Genomic DNA, 15,733 nt, shown 5'->3' with positions numbered 1-15,733 from the left:
TTACCCCATATTTGACTAAGTAAGACCTTAGTGATAGTTCATACTGCTTAAAGAAGTATAGTTACCTCAGCACCAGAGCCGGAAAGCTCGTCCTAGATTCAATGAGTCGGGATATGGCTGAAATATCCCGTCTTGTGATCTATATATACATTGGTACATCTGGTAGTCATGAATACTGCCCCAGTGGTGGTAGTATTGTTCCCATTTGTGCATAGTATTTGGTCAATCACTTAGAGGGTATGCCAGCGTAGGTGATGGGTACAATTCTTCGTTGTTACGCGACTTTCTTGAACACTTAGATAGAAAATTAAATAAAAGGACCCTGGCTAGTTTTCCCTAGGACAACGTCGAGTACTTCCATTCTCAAGTGCAGATTGGTCTAATACTTATAATACTGCAGCTGCTAGACTGCAAATTCTGGATCATTTTGTAGATCCCTACGACACCTTGCTCTATTGCAGAGCTACGTGTGTTCTTCCCTAATATAACATTGGCGAGCCCTGATGCTCTCCCGCAGGCTTTGCAATATAACTTCTGGATTGCACTCAAGTAACGAAGGATCGATAATTTCAGGAAGAGGTGGCTCCTCGGAGTTTGGAGGGATTTCTAGTGACACTTCTTGTGTTGCAGTCAAATCAATTGCGGGCGTGGCCTCATCCACGGCAGGAGCCAGGTGAGCTTGTACCCCAGTACCCATTAATCGAACGATTACGCGACTTCGCGGGAGGAGTAAATGTTTCGGCTTGGGCTTTCTAAATGAGGTTGATGGCGAAGATGCTTGTTTTGCGGGATATTTGTTACCAGTCGCTTGCTGTCGATACTTGTTGACAGCTACAGCCATGTAAACCTGGAATTGATCCTGCGGGACGGCCGACTCGAGAAGCTCAACAACAGCTGACGCGATTGGCCAAACATTGGAAAGCATACAGAGAAGGTCGATATTTTCCCCCATCTTCTGCTCGATAGCGTGCAGCAACGAAGGGGCCGATACAGTCATCTGGGTCTTCAGGGTGGCAAACGACATAAGCGCATGCCAGATTCTGTCTTTCAGTTAGGCGTGGGGCACCTTCTATGGGGCTAGGGGATGATTTATGCTCACATGAACGCTGGTGCGTATCGCAACTGCCCATGGAGATTGAGAGTTTCTAAGACCGAGATTATCATCGATGCGGCATGGAAAGCAGAACTCCGAGATTCCTCCGATGAGCGCGGGACCTGAGAAAGGTAAAAACTGCATATAACTGCACTTCAAGAGAGTAAGAAGAGTACTGGCCACGGTTATTCGGGAAGCAGCACTCACTTATAGCTCGAATACAACAAAGCGGGCCAAAATCTGTGATTGGAGGGCCTCCACTGCATTTCTGACGGCCTCGATATATACCAGTCATGCAGGGCTAGTTCGCGTTGCCTTGCTTGACTAATTCGATCGTCCAAACTTGCTTTTGACACAGTATTCGGCCAGAAGCTTTGGACCAGAATGTGATGAAGTTTCACATATTGCATAAAGAACACACCGTGCTCGTTGGCATCCGGAAAAGGTTCAGCCATGTCGTCCTCAATGAAATCGCGCAGCGTGAGTGGTCCAATAGTGCAATCATCCAGATCAATATGCGTTGGCCGCCCAAATGCTGTTGCCACGGCCCGGTCGCGTGTGTATAGGGTCCACCATATCCGCTTCATTAGACCTTTCCCCGGCGCATTCTGAAGAACAGCTTTTTCGCTTCGGAGTCATAGCCAATCAGTGAGGATCTAGTCATCTCAGTTATGGTATACCGACCTCAGATGCATATCATGCGCTTGCGCTAATGCGGTACCTATGCGGCTCCAGTAAAACATTCCATTTTCCGTTAAATCTGTTGTACCTGTTAGTCGCTTCAGGGGACCAGGTAAGCTCTTGCACTTTTATACCTTCAGGTCCATCCCAATACAATCCCAGAAGAGTAGTCGATTGAATTAATATGATGTGATCTTTTTCGTATCCTGCATCATAAAGCGCCTTCGCTTTCGTGTAAAATGTTCGAGGTGATAATTTGGTATGTGGTTTCTCTCTCTCTGTGGGATAAAACCTCGACGACACAGTGAATATTGCATTCAATAACAAGGCCGAAGGGGTCAAGGTAGGATCTTGGTAGTCGCGCAAGAATGTATGTTTATTCACCACTGGAACCATGGGCGCAATCCAGGTGTAAAAAATCTCTATTAGTTCATCGCATATCTCCTTGGATGGAAACTCGAAGACCCCTCGCTGTCCAAGAATACGTAGCTCCAAGGGATCAAGGTCATTGTCCGACTTCGACAGATGTACGAGATCGGCCGCCATGGAATACAGCGAAAAGGGAATATCTGAAACCGATCTGGTTGTAATCCAAAGAAAATCCGGGGATGACTTGATGGAAGTAAGATAAAGTGGTGCCAATGTGTCAGCAGTGCATGGGCTGTGATTGGGCGATTCCCCATTCGAGTGGGTAGGTGGCATCGACATGGAAAGCGGGTCCCGCCACATTGAAGTCACCTGAACATGTGGAATTTCACTTTCACAATACCCCTAGTATGTAAAATATTTAAATAACGGTAAATCCTTTGAATTTCATGAATCTATCTTAGTTCCTTATTCCTCCCGAATTTTGACGCAGTTTCTAAGTACTTCATAACTGCTTACCAACTGCTTGCAATGGAATCATCATTTATAACTGAAGATCCTGGTTATTTTTTTGGGAAGAAGATCTACCCCAATCAATTAAGAGTGACTTGGGTCAGTCACAGCAAGAAGTATATTTTTAATACTAGATTTTAATTAGTTAAAAAGTACTTACTATCTACTTAGAAAGAGAATATATTTATTCAACTTACTGATTCCTCAAAGTCATTAAAGGTTCTTAAATTAGAATACGTAGTGATCTACCAGAGTATCCATCAACGGATCCTAATGGATATGGCCATATTATAAATGTGTCTCCGAATCAACAGAGGGAGACGGTTGAGAACATGGTTAATAGTGTAAATATATTACGCCTGGGTATTCAGGCGGGAGCTCTGCGACCAGTTAGCTGCACTTGCATAGCGAGGGTCAAACCTGAATAGTAGAATCCACTATAATTCGGTAACGAAAAATGATGATGATGCCATGAGGTAATCTATTTCAAGGTCCGATTGAGAGACGATAGCTAATCTGTAGATAGCTCAAGTCTAAAGGCCAGGCCTATTAAATATATATACTTAATAGTTGGAAGAGTATAAACGAGTTGAATACGGGTCTTAATACTAAGGATAACTCTGTAGTAGTAATTTAGATTAATCACGAAGAACTAAACTAAGTATATGAACAAGTGTCCTTATATAGCCATTCCTGGGATGCCATGGTAGCTGGATTGGTATACCGATGGTATACATATTGTATACAGTATACGGGTTTTTATGTCTTTTAGCGATCAATCATATACCACTTGGTCAATCACATGATTCAGGTTACCGGTCTAACATAAGTATTGTTGGTTAGTGTCTCCTGATTCTAGTGTCATCTTAGCCTATTATTCTACTTTGTTCCTCCGCCTCCTGATAAGGGCGCTAGACAAAGGCCTATAATATACCCTCCACTGTGTCTTCATAACTGAGGACGCAACTGAAGGCTATTATACCTTATTCAAAAAGGTCTATGATATAGTGTATAAATTAACTGGTAAAAGTCTTACCTTTCATGCCTTACATAAAACCGGTCTTCACGCTTTAGTAATGGATATGGATAATAAGCAGATTGAAGGTAGTTTCTGTTAATTGCAGCTCGGAGAGCCGCAGGTAGTAGGGAATAGCGTTCTACAGCGCCGCAGATGGCAGAAGTAGAGAACTAGGTTTTTATTGAATAATCTACTACCGTATACAGAGGTTGATCACTGGGTTCTGAAGCTATTGGGGGGTACGGTAAGGACTTTACCGCAGCGGGTAGTACATGGCCGCACGTGCTACTATATCAACCGCAGGCGCTGTAAGGTACGTCTAACACTTTCTAACTACTTCTCTCAAGTTAGCCTTCAAAGAGTAGCTACTACTGATTCACATGAGTAGTCTCAGAGTACTGAGCTGCAGAGACTAGAGGAGTTAGAAATTCAGAATTTAAAGGCTGAATTACTTGTAAAGCAGATTGAAATCAGAAAGAAAGAGTAAGGGTTGTGTGAGCTAGAGTTAGAAAATGAAGACTAGTTAATCATTAATCAGATTCCAAGTACTTTAGAAGTGGTTACCAAGTAGTTTTGTTGATATCCTTAAGTCATATATATATACACTGTACACACTACATTGCCATAATATTTAGTAAATCAGCCATAGAATTATTCTGATTATTAATTTTATTACTTAATAAGTACTTTACAATCATTTAGAAATACTACAAGAAGACTACCAAGTAATTTTAACTAGTTTTGGTGGACTGTTTTCCTTTATAAAGTGGTGTGTACAGATTGATGGTAAAGGTATTGAAAATAAAAAAGTGGTAAGAAGAATTCACAGGTAACTTCGACGTGGAATTTGGGGCACGGGCCAGATTCCACACACATAACTGCTCGAGGCACACTAGTGCGTCGATGCCAGCTTTTAGCGCGTCGAACCCAACTACTTTCTGCGATTGCCCAGTAGCTGGTTCTGTTAATACCACTAGGTAGCACTGCACTAGTATTTGGTTAGCCCTGATCGTAGGCCGACTTTCTACTTTATTTTACTCACAGAAAAAATAGAGCCCCTAAAAGTTAACCTCCCACTCTCTATAATCTGTCTGATAAAAATAATGATAACAAGTATATATACGTATAACTACCTAAGCGCTAAGGGAATGAGAATCCGCCACCGGCAATATCATTGAGTCCACCCATAGCTACAACACCATTAGTAGCTTCCCCTTCACCCAGGAATGCATCATGGAGGGACTCTAACTCGACCCACGATTCGGCATATTTCAGGCCCTTAAGCCGCTCTTTCTCAATAATATCACGAACATCTGAACCATTTACATGATCCTTCTGACACTCGGGGACTTCCATATCCTTCACCTCCATACCTGGATCATGACTGATACCGTCACCTAGAAGACCAGAGGCTCGCAAAAGTCGCTCGGGGGTACAGTAAATCTCCCTTTCTTGACGACGTATTTCGACACAGCTGTTGCGAAAACAACCGGCTGACCTGGATTGACTCTTCCTCCGCTCACATTGCCCGAGCTAGCGATATTCTCGGAACTCTGACCCCTAGACAACTTGTCCATGGCAGCCCCCTGGGGCTTACACTTCCTTTCTGAACAAAGTGCGTCACAATGTACAGCCACTTCTGATCCCAGGTCAGAATCCGGGACCACACCTCATACTGCTGGAAAATCCGAGTCTCTTTTTAAAGCTCATTGTAACCGACCCGATTATAGCCGCTATCATGCCACGTTTACCCTCGACTGTAAGATCGTGGTCTAGGGCCCAAAGTCCCTGGAAACATAAACAGGAGAGAAGGTTAGAACGGCTAGCGTCCAAGTCCGTGATATATGTACTGTTGGACTTGTGAAAGTTGTAGTCGTATTCCAGTAAAGGCGCATATGTGATAGTTATGAACGGGAGAAAGACCGTCGGCCTCTTGATATTCAAGTTCGGAAGCAAGGTGGGATAGCGACATTTTCGCCAGGCAGCTCGTACAAGTGGACTGAGGATGCGGTACTGGGCTTATAGTTATTGGAGTATTTAGTTTAATTATAAGTCAGAGCGAAACTCTTTATACGTACATGCCAGATTAAGGGTAGACATTTGATGTTTACGAGAAGTTAACAGATCGTAGCTAGTTTCCATAAATTAGCTGATCCTAATATTTCCGAAATCATTTGGCTCTCAGGTAGCACCACCTCGCTCGCAGTGGGTATTGTTTTGATGAAACTGAAAGGGTGGAAGACGAACGCAAGGGAGAGCGCACTAGCTGTACATATATTCCGCAAAAACCTGAATATTATAGTATGGACTTCAGCTATGAAGAACATGAGAACAAGGGAATGAGATCAACTAGCTCCACTCAGTCAATAGCAATCATGGTTTGTCTCAGTCCGTTGAATATTGTTTCTTGAGCAGCGGAGCCATCTTGAACTCGGCGTGCCGATGACCAGCCTCGGCATGCATGATTTCATATTTATTGGCTGGCTGGCTTTAGGGTTCTTAGTGCATTGGGAACACGTGCTGGTTGTTGAGGGCTTGTCGCCGAGCCGAGTTCGGGTCGGCATATCAGACTGGGTCAGTTTCAGGAGGCTGAATGGGTGGGGATTGTCATATTTAACCTCCCGCACATAACTAAAACGGGGCTGGCTGGACTAGGGCGCAAATTAAGTTGCAATAAACTACTGGCATGATTCTCAAGATACCATAATTCTAGCTGCACAACCAAGCAGAATACCACTGCAAAGGGATAGCTTGCTAATTATTCCTTAACCCGCTCCATTAGTAGTCTTACCTTTTCTGTGAAGGTCTTCCAGGGAAGGGCCAGTTGATGGCTTGGGATGTCTTGAAAGTTTCCCTAGTAACTTCATCGAATCTCCCAGGATATCGAATGTTGCCATGCATCAGCGTATCACGCTAGGAGGGACAAGGTGCATTGAAAGGCTCCTTTTGGGGTGGAAGACTTCGAGAATAGACTACCCAAGGCCTTCTATAATGATGTTGATACTACATACGAGTGACTACTTAGAGCACAAGGTTGGGATATAGGCGAATGCGAACGTCGAAGGAATCTACTTCTACTCGGACCAGCAAATGTAGGTTTAAACCCCTGCTGGCAAGATAGTTCACTAATTATTTTGAATCAGCCATACAACTCACACTGACTTGTGATAAGCCGATGGGTTACAAGGATGAATTGATGAATTTGATACCAGTAAAAATTAATCGCTCTATCCCAAATCAGTTAGAAATCGAATTAGCCGGTTTTTTTTCTTTCTTTTTTTTTTTCTTTTTTTTTTTAAAAAAAAATGACGATCAGCGGCGCACCTTAAACTTGAAGCACCTGCAACCTTCTTCTACAAAGTGGTAGAAAGTTGTCTGACCGGGAGCGAAAGACCACTTGTTGACGCCGTGGGTCTCATCTTCTTAGCCCTCCTCCTGACTTAAATAAACCTTTCGTAGCACCAAATTCGTACCTCTTGCTCTGTGACTTGGTGGTATATTCACGCATGAGAAAAGCATGCTAATTGATGACGTAGGGCCACCTGTCTATCAAACTTCAGAAGGTCAAAACTCTGAAATAATCTCCGAAGTTTGAGCCTCAGAATTCAAGTTTGAAATGATGCGCGTTTGGTGAGATGTGGATGGTCACGCGAAAAGGGCGAATGCGTGGCCTCCCTTCATTCCTAACTGTCACCTGCCGTGTTATGTTATATCGGTGATAGCCGTAGTAGCCTACTACTTCTACCGATTAATATTGTCTTGAATACAGGGTACTTCTAATCTATTCGTAGTGTCTTGGATGTCATTCTAGTCGGTTTTAAATACATAGACAGACTGGCGCAGATTGTGGCCCTACGTGACGACCGGAGTGATGTTACCATCAGCTATTCAAGTCCCCTCTGAATCTAGTGACTCTACTTTGATTAATAATAAGAAGACTGAACGCTAAGAAAGCTTTAATGGTCAACATACTTGAATCGTCCTGTGAGGCCTATTGCGAAAACCCTTCTCGACATCCGGATTGCATAATTTGTGAATCGTCTGCGCAACGCCATGGACTATCCTACTAGTCCGATTATTTTTGGTCTGCTGATTATTGCCATTTTCACATATATCCTATCAGGACCCTCGGCTCCGTCATCCGTGCCTCGCAATCTTCCATGGGTGGGTCGAGATTCCTCTAGGTTCTTCTCGAAGCGTAGGGCTCCGATTGAAAATCTTGCCAACACTCGTAAATAGCTTACTGAAGGCTATGAAAAGGTAGTGCCTTCGACATCGTCTCAGTATTGCACCGTTGCTAAGCTTTATTGGGGAACTAGTATGGTAAGAATGGCAAAAGCTATATTTCCCGGGATTTCTGGCCCTCCAGAAATCATTATTCCGAATAAGTCTATACCATGGTTCCTCGAACAGCCAGATAGTGTCCTGTCCGTGTCGGAATGGCATCGTGAAGTGCTTATGGGAGAGTACAATTTCACCCACAATCATATCCTAAAGGATCCCTATCATGAACATGTTATACACCGTTCCCTGAACCGCAACCTCCAACCCGTGGTAATGGATATTTGGGATGAGCTGGGACGTGCTTTTGACGGAACATGGGGCATGGAGTCTACAACATGGGAGGGAATCCCTCTCATGGAGAACCTTATGTTCATAGACTCAAGAGTCTCCAAACGCATGTTTGTCGGTACTCCGCTGTGCAGGAACAACAATTATCTCGTGAACATGAGAAAGTTTTCGATGGACATTGTCGTCAATACTTATGTCCTAGAGTGGCTACCTAAATTTTCATGGCCCGTTATAGCGCCCATCATCTGTGCTCGGAATTGGTGGCACTATTCGCAGACGGCGAAATATACGATTCCTTTTATCAAGGAGCGCCTGGGCCATATTCAACGGAAACGCAATAATCCTTCGTATGACTGGAAGGAGCCAAACGATTATGTGTCTTGGCGTATCAACCTTGCAATGGCGGTGGATAAGAAAGTCGAGATCGATCCTGTTATGATATCCCAGCGATTAATGCCGCTTAACTTTGCCGCGATTCACACCGCAACGATATCAGTTTCGAACACTTTCCTTGACGTTCTCAGCACCGACGGATCTAAAGGTATTGTGGATGGCCTGAAGGAAGAAGTGGAACGTGTCTATGCGGACTGAAATGGCGTTTGGACAAAGGATTCGCTAGCCAAGCTCATAAGGGCAGATTCGGCGATACGCGAAAGTATGCGGCTGAATAACTTCATGGCGATGGGTGCTCTACGCCGGGTGATGCCAGCAGATGGTATCTTCAACAATGAAAAGCAATGGCCAGCTCCCCCAGGGGCGTATATCGGCTTGGACATATACTCCATACACCATGATCCTGAAGTGTATCCATGCCCAAATGACTATGATGCTTTTCGTTTCTCTCGGCAGAAAGAGAGCCCCCCCAGAACCCAGTTCTGCAAATGAAAGGGGTGCTACGTTATCAAAGTTGAATAATGCGGAGATGTTGAGCACAACTAGTGCGACCTTTTTATCGTTTAGTCATGGAAGGCATGCATGGTATGTTATACTTCCTAGAGCCGCTAGCCTCTAGACTCCTAGTATGTGACTTAGTCCTGGCCGTTTCTTCGTGTCATATCACCTGAAAATGCCAATAGCCTATATGCTGCTAAATTACGAAGTCGAACCTCTTCCCCAGAGGCCATTGAATCAATCATTTGGCCAGGCCTCTTTGCCTCCCCCTAACCTTCGGATTCGTGTTAAAAGAAAGCCCATTGACATGTAAGCTTGCAAAAAAAAAACATATTGTCGGCTGGTGCAGTACCGATTAAGATGTACGTTGGCTGAATCTAGGATATTGGGATAGTTAAGGTATACCCAAGTGTTTCCAGATTGTCTATCCTTCTGTTATACTTCGAAAAACTAAATAGTCATGCTAAAATGCAATCCAATACATCGATTATGGATTAATGAGTTAGGCATGGCAATTTCTGCATATGCGCATTATGAGGTCCAAAACCAGTGGCTAAATACTAGGTAAAGTCTCTTGTCTCCGAGAGCTCAGTGTGTAGCATCTGCAGTATGTCACCAAGGCTCCTGATTTCCATCATATTTCCATAACTTCCCACTATGTGTCTCTCGACTAGAGGCATCAATGACTTTCAAAATCCCATGCACACTGTCGTCAATAGTAACCGCAGCTTTCTCAAAACCGAACTGGACAGCTCCTCGATTCCCAAGGTCTGTCTGAACCCAACTGAGCGACTGTCAGATAAAGCTACTCGGCTTCTAATTAGCGTTCGCATCTGACTTACCCAGGATCAATCGGAAAAGCAGTGAGCCAGGGCTCTTCGGTCGAGATAGCCTTAGTATACCAGTGTTGCATGAGCTTTGTAGCAGCGTACGCGGCGTTTTGCATCGGAATAAAATTTCTAAGAGCGAAAAATCTTAATTAGCAGGAATCCACACCGCCCATAACAAAAGAACTCACTGCAAGAACTCGTTAGCCGGGGATCCATCTCACCAAGAGGCCTAAAGCAAAGGTGAAGCAGGCTTTACTTACCGTAAGAAAGGCAGCGCTTGAACCGATAGTCACCAACTTCGGATCCTGAGCTGCCTTAAGGAGTGGCAGAAACGCCTGATACAGTTGAATGAAACCGTATACATTAGTGTCTACATGCTTCTGGATATCCTCGACCTTGACCTCGGACACTTTGGGCCAGGAGAGAGCAATCCCTGCGTTCGCGACGAGGATATCGATGTGATCAATTCCGAGTCTAGTCAGCTCCTTAACTGCGTTTACTGGGTCTGTAGCTGAGATGACATCGATCTTGATTACTCGTAATGTTGTGCCTTCTGCAGTGGCAAGGTCTGCCAATGCTTTGGACGTTGGATGATTCGGGTCCCGGTTCGCAGCGATGACAGTGTGGTTGGGCCTGGACAGGTATAGCTCCAGCAGACCCTTACCAATGCCCCGGTTGGCGCCAGTAATTAAGACGGTTGTGGGTGCCATGGGTGATTTTCGGATGCAATACAATAGCATTTATAGAAATCCGGGATTTGATGTTACTATCCGGACCAAACAATCGAGCTTCATGGACCTTAAGTACATTAGTGCATATCTTGCTTTATAAGCTAATGATACTTGAATGGCCTGTTATTTATAAGCACACACGTTTGGGGGATTCCTTCCAGGCATGATTGTTGCTGGCTATGCTTAACTAAACAAAAGAGGCTAGATTTGTAATCAGGATGGACATGATTGCATTAAATAGGTCAGCTATAGAACAAGACCGTTGGGCTGGCCCGTCACCTACTAAGTCAGGCATGGTAAGAATCCTTGAACATTTGGGGGCCATAACTGGCCGTCATTATGTGATATATCGCGCGTGCCATTATCACCATGTTTACTCTGTCTTATCTTCACTTTAAGCTATTCGTTTGCTTTGTATTCTGTATGTTGGAAAGAATACTTAGTTTACAAGTAGTAGACGTAAAATCCGCAAGGACTATGAGCATATAACGGCTTCAGGCCATGACTAGGTTCGATTTCTCGGCATGATTTTTGTGGGTCGGAGAGCATGCCAATCTCCTAGATCTAAAGGCTGAGGCATACTGATGAACTTTTCTAGCTGGAATAGCTACCTTGTTCGTCACTGGAATGAAGCGAACTAGATATGTGAATAGGACCCAGTGCGTGAAGTTCAAGCACCAATGTATGTGACCCAGAATATCCGAACCCCCCTCAAGTTCTTACAGTTTTCGTCTACGTTCAGCTAAATAATTAGTCTGCCATTGCTCATAGCGGTGACATACTAGATGGCAGGATATTTTCTTTTCTAAAATACTTATATTCCCAAGACTAGGGCATATTCTTGTTGAATACGCCAATGAAATTACTTAGTATCACAGGGATTAGAGACGTCCTCGTTAAGCCCTCTTATCGAGCCCAGGTAAGCCTTGTGAAGACCTTGTGAAGATCTGAGACCTGGAGAACGCATAATAGAAGTCATCCCAAGAATCTAGACAGTGGATGCATCGCAGGGGTCTAAGGCAGATGTGGTAACTGTGTTGATCGTACCGGTATTTCAGGGTTCCTGCGATCTCCAAAGAGGACCAATGTGATGGAGCATAGTAGCAATTCGAATTTATTGTGGGGGACTGGGACTGGGCTTCTCACAAATCTCAGGCTAAAGCAGGCCGCCCCGTTCTACACTCCCTTGTGGTTTCGCCAGAAGGCATTCGAGGACCTAAACAAGAAGTTCGTCGTGGGACATGTTGTCTCGTAACCCTCAGAGGCCGTCCTCCCCTCCGTTTCAATATTTGTTCCAAAGCTTCTATCTTCGTTTTGTTTTCGTGTTGTTGTCCCTTTCTTCCTTGTTTTTGGGTAACTTTTATACTTGTTGCATTATTGTACTCTAGGGTTCGGTGCAAATGTATGTAATTCTTAAGCACCGCAAATAATTTTTTTTTAAACCAAAAAAAAAGGTGGGGGGGGCGCTAAGGACGCAGGTGTGTTTGCAATCCATTAACAAGAAACGTAAAATGAAAAAAGCTCTTGGCAGTCATGCCTAGTACAAGTTCATTTAGAAGTATATGATATTAGTAAATCTTAAGCAGTTAAAGTTCGCCTTAAACAAGTCGTCCTTACTCGTTAGGTCTAAAGAGTGGCTTATCATTTTCTCTCACAGACGACGAGGGCTCGATTATTCTCTGCCAAGGCCGCTTACTTTGGGTAGTTCGAACCCTCATTCCTTTCAGGAATAATATACTATACCAATGGTAAGCAACAGCTTGTAAAACCTGACTGAAGTAATACGAGGTCAAGCGCTTGGCTATCTATGTTCATGTAATGTTATAATCTAGCGCTCGGCGCTTTGGCCCGTTTATGTCGGTTTCGACATTTTTTCTTTTCCTCCAGTGTCCAGCCTGTGCCCCAATTGATACAACAAAACCAGACAGTAATGGCATGCCAAGCCTTTTTTTTGTCAATATCCTGCTCCTCCTCGCCCTCCTCAACGGCTATGCCCTCTGCAGAAGGGGTGGAGGAGGTGACAGTGACAGCGACGGCGGCAGAGGTGACAGTACTTTGGGGACACTAAGATGCGGGACCTCTAACAGCCTTGTTACTACAACCTACGTTGTCCCCGGGAATGCCTGGAACTAGACATCTCAAGGGAGCAGGAATGCAGAAGCCAGTCCAACTGTATACGATGGCTCCTACTTCCAGGGAGAAGGACATATCTCCTACAACATCACCGGTGGATCTCGATGCCGTGGTGTAAGCGGAGAGATTCGCATGCTAGGGTACGCATGGGTGGGACCCCAGCCGCCCTATCCTACCGGTCCCAAAATCCCTTCATCGTCGGGTTCAAGTCATGGGAATCCGATAAGTCAGTCAATGAGATCTTTACCTCCTACAACCGTATCAAGTTAGGGAGAAGGTGACACTTGCCCTGACGACCCGGATCTCTTTCGAATCGCCACAACCCGAGGATGGAATGACTGGACGGCTCACACGTATGGCGCTTCGGATGTGATGGTCATGAATGTCTCGGCGGATTCCACGACACTCCCTGCTGTTCGTTTCACCGCTACCACGGCTTCCGATCCGAGGCCTTCGATCAATGCGGGCCAGGGACTTGTTCGCCTTCCTGGGCGCGCTTGTTCGTCAAATGAGATAGCTATGGATTGGCCGGTTGCAACAGTCATGAATGGATCCGTGACGAACACTACTTTGGAGCTCAGATTTGATGGCTCTGGTAATACAACATCCAATTATAAACACTGCAGTGGCAGTGGCACCGAAGACGGTTTACGTATCGAGTTCATTGTGACTTTCTCAGGGCAATTTGATAGCGTGAATTCCACCAAAGCGTTGAATATTCAGCATCTTAATCAGACGCCCTCATGGGTGCCAAATGACGGTTCCCGAATTCTGCTGTTTGACTGGTGGTACAGGGCGATATAGATTGCTGGGATACGAATCGTGACTTAGTTATTATGGTAAATGGTAAATACCAGTGATATCATCATATGAAATGCACCGGTGATATTGATATCTCCTATAAAGTACTAGATATCTGATCGTAGAAACCTGTTGAAGTATATTTTTGTCGTTGAACGTTCCACGGAACAGGCTTTTCTAGGGGTGCCCAAGTATAACTGTATCCTGAAACTGCTTTTAGAAGAGCTTTGAGTGCACCACTTAGAGCTGTGCAACGCGACAATGGGTTTCAACCCGGTTAACATCAGAAGCCTCAATGTTGCCTTAGTAATGAACACCGCCACCAACGTCAAAGGTCCTACCAATGACATCATTCTATCCGATCGTGATAAGATAAGAAGGATCAATCCGCACCCGATTCCACAGTTCGACTACCAAATAAATAAACAAACAAACCATATCTTAAATTTCTTCCTTTACCTGATCCTTAAACATTACGCCTAGCGTTAACAATAACCCTTTCAACCAAACTAAGCCTTTCGTCATGCCGAACAACACCTTCTCCTCCTCGCAAGACAGCGGCGTCACCGGCGCCGCCAAATTTGTGACCTCCACTCTTGGAAACACTGTTGGAGGCGTGTCTCGAACCGTTGGCGGAGTCACAGGTGCCGCCACTCGAGGAATTGGAAATACCATCACAGGTGCGACGGGAAGTGCCGGGAAGCCTCTGGGCGATGGGCTGGGGAACATTGGAACGGGGGTTGAGGACGGAGCGAACAGGGTTGCGAAAGGAGTGGAGAATGCTGGGCAGTGGAAGAGCTAAATTGGTTTGAGTACGCCATGGAAATCCTTGGGAAGGGGGAAAGATGTGAAGATAAATTGGTAACTTTTACTTGTTTTGCCATTCAGTATCAGATTGATGATCGACGAGAGGAGAGTGGTTGAGATACTGTAGCTTAATTTCATGGATTTCATACACTTATCCAACTAGCTAATAATTGTGACAATAAATGTACTGCCATTCTCATGATTAATCTAGGCTGGATGGCTCAGTATTATAAGGGCAGACGAGATGTATGTGAGGGACAGATATGTCCCAGTAAACAATCCTTTTGCTAATATTATATCCCACAGTCTCCTAATTTGTTAGGAGTGGTGCTCGTTTCGCCCTCTTCATGCAAATTGTTTTGTTAATTAGTACTCTCAACTGCTCGCTCGCTTTGAAGACTTTTGGCACGGGGGTGTTTTAGAAGGTACCTAGGTTATATCTCATCCGATGACTCCCCCGACAAGGTTAGCCATAAAAGGGAATTGGGTGAGAGCCAAGTACAATCGAATACACTTATTAGAGGCTTAACGGGAACGTTGTAAACAAAGTTGTACTCTTAGCGCTTAGAAAATTGAATGGTGCATTATCTCGCTGAGCTGCGGAGTAAGGTCTAATCCACAGAATACAGATCTCCGGCAGCATCAAATGACCTTTTAATTCAGCATCAACCACCCCGATCTTCGTATTTTGACGTAATTGCGGGTTTATAGTGGCAAAATCACCCTTTCCCCCGTTTCATATGAAAACTAAACACACTCAACCCCCAGGCTCACAATGGTGGTATCCGCCTCAATACACTGCTTCTCACTACCCACGTCCACCGTCTTAAACAACCCAGATCCACAATTCGCTTCAGTGTAGACATTCAAAACCGGAGTTTTGGCATTATCACAGGCCCCAGAGGATACATAGGCCGTGAAAGATTTGATCGGAAAATTTTCCACATTGGAGCAGTATGATGCTGCAACATTGGTAGCTGTAATGCTGGGGCCAGTGCAACCTTCATAAAAGTGGCCGGCGTAGGAGACGATAGGGATCGCCATTACTCCCATAGAGAGGAAAGAGGCAAGTGCTAAGGTCTAATAATCTGTCAGTTGCAAGCAAGAAAGAAAGGACGTATTAGAGAATGGTATGCACCTTGACCTTGGACATGATGGAGATCATTTTGTTAAGCAAGAGGACTCTCCGAACTGATTCAATGTTATGAAGCTGTGTTTCAACTGCGTTAGGTGTAGAGAAGCTTCCTTTTATATCTTAGAAATGGATGGGGCTTTTTTCCTTTCGCAAGGGACCGAA

The 15,733-nt window shown here is 44.7% G+C and overlaps 8 protein-coding genes across 8 annotated transcripts; 3 read left to right on the top strand and 5 right to left on the bottom strand.

Annotated features, from left to right (window-relative positions):
• Window positions 1-269: 269 nt before the first annotated feature.
• BDW43DRAFT_291403 (transcription factor domain-containing protein) lies at window positions 270-2,345 on the bottom strand. Its single transcript, XM_032043613.1, has 5 exons — window positions 1,909-2,345; window positions 1,778-1,853; window positions 1,301-1,720; window positions 1,100-1,246; window positions 270-1,040 (listed from the first exon to the last, which is right to left on the bottom strand). The coding sequence occupies exons 1-5, from the start codon at window positions 2,318-2,320 to the stop codon at window positions 464-466; spliced, it is 1,632 nt and encodes a 543-aa protein (XP_031895287.1). The 5' UTR covers window positions 2,321-2,345; the 3' UTR covers window positions 270-463.
• Window positions 2,346-4,735: 2,390 nt separating this feature from the next.
• Window positions 4,736-6,088, bottom strand: BDW43DRAFT_291400 (uncharacterized protein). The gene is made up of 3 exons (XM_032043612.1): window positions 5,935-6,088; window positions 5,750-5,802; window positions 4,736-5,689 (listed from the first exon to the last, which is right to left on the bottom strand). The coding sequence occupies exons 1-3, from the start codon at window positions 5,943-5,945 to the stop codon at window positions 5,322-5,324; spliced, it is 432 nt and encodes a 143-aa protein (XP_031895285.1). The 5' UTR covers window positions 5,946-6,088; the 3' UTR covers window positions 4,736-5,321.
• On the bottom strand, window positions 4,812-5,248 carry BDW43DRAFT_315946 (uncharacterized protein; the record flags this gene model as incomplete). Its single annotated transcript, XM_032048173.1, has 2 exons — window positions 4,812-5,068; window positions 5,170-5,248. 2 exons carry the CDS (start codon window positions 5,246-5,248, stop codon window positions 4,812-4,814), a joined length of 336 nt encoding a protein of 111 aa, XP_031895286.1.
• Window positions 6,089-7,724: 1,636 nt separating the features above from the next.
• Window positions 7,725-9,747, top strand: BDW43DRAFT_322988 (cytochrome P450; the record flags this gene model as incomplete). The annotated part of the gene is made up of 5 exons (XM_032049656.1): window positions 7,725-7,902; window positions 8,011-8,819; window positions 8,853-9,078; window positions 9,110-9,221; window positions 9,276-9,747. The coding sequence occupies 5 exons, from the start codon at window positions 7,725-7,727 to the stop codon at window positions 9,445-9,447; spliced, it is 1,497 nt and encodes a 498-aa protein (XP_031895284.1). The 3' UTR covers window positions 9,448-9,747.
• Window positions 9,747-10,674, bottom strand: BDW43DRAFT_315944 (SDR family oxidoreductase; the record flags this gene model as incomplete). The annotated part of the gene is made up of 4 exons (XM_032048172.1): window positions 9,747-9,918; window positions 9,977-10,093; window positions 10,153-10,160; window positions 10,225-10,674. 4 exons carry the CDS (start codon window positions 10,672-10,674, stop codon window positions 9,747-9,749), a joined length of 747 nt encoding a protein of 248 aa, XP_031895283.1.
• Window positions 10,675-12,440: 1,766 nt separating this feature from the next.
• On the top strand, window positions 12,441-13,632 carry BDW43DRAFT_303926 (uncharacterized protein; the record flags this gene model as incomplete). The annotated part of the gene is made up of 4 exons (XM_032045502.1): window positions 12,441-12,457; window positions 12,639-12,786; window positions 12,829-13,054; window positions 13,103-13,632. 4 exons carry the CDS (start codon window positions 12,441-12,443, stop codon window positions 13,630-13,632), a joined length of 921 nt encoding a protein of 306 aa, XP_031895282.1.
• A 520-nt stretch (window positions 13,633-14,152) lies between these two features.
• Window positions 14,153-14,431, top strand: BDW43DRAFT_303925 (uncharacterized protein; the record flags this gene model as incomplete). The annotated part of the gene is made up of 1 exon (XM_032045501.1): window positions 14,153-14,431. One exon carries the CDS (start codon window positions 14,153-14,155, stop codon window positions 14,429-14,431), a length of 279 nt encoding a protein of 92 aa, XP_031895281.1.
• Window positions 14,432-15,183: 752 nt separating this feature from the next.
• BDW43DRAFT_315941 (uncharacterized protein) lies at window positions 15,184-15,589 on the bottom strand (the record flags this gene model as incomplete). The annotated part of the gene is made up of 2 exons (XM_032048171.1): window positions 15,184-15,516; window positions 15,575-15,589. The coding sequence occupies 2 exons, from the start codon at window positions 15,587-15,589 to the stop codon at window positions 15,184-15,186; spliced, it is 348 nt and encodes a 115-aa protein (XP_031895280.1).
• Window positions 15,590-15,733: the final 144 nt, after the last annotated feature.

This window comes from Aspergillus alliaceus (genome assembly GCF_009176365.1).
Source record: "Aspergillus alliaceus strain CBS 536.65 unplaced genomic scaffold BDW43scaffold_65, whole genome shotgun sequence".
Lineage (NCBI taxonomy): Eukaryota > Fungi > Ascomycota > Eurotiomycetes > Eurotiales > Aspergillaceae > Aspergillus > Aspergillus alliaceus.
The sequence above is the reverse complement of the archived record's forward strand: the minus strand, read 5'-3'. Positions and strand labels throughout refer to the sequence as shown.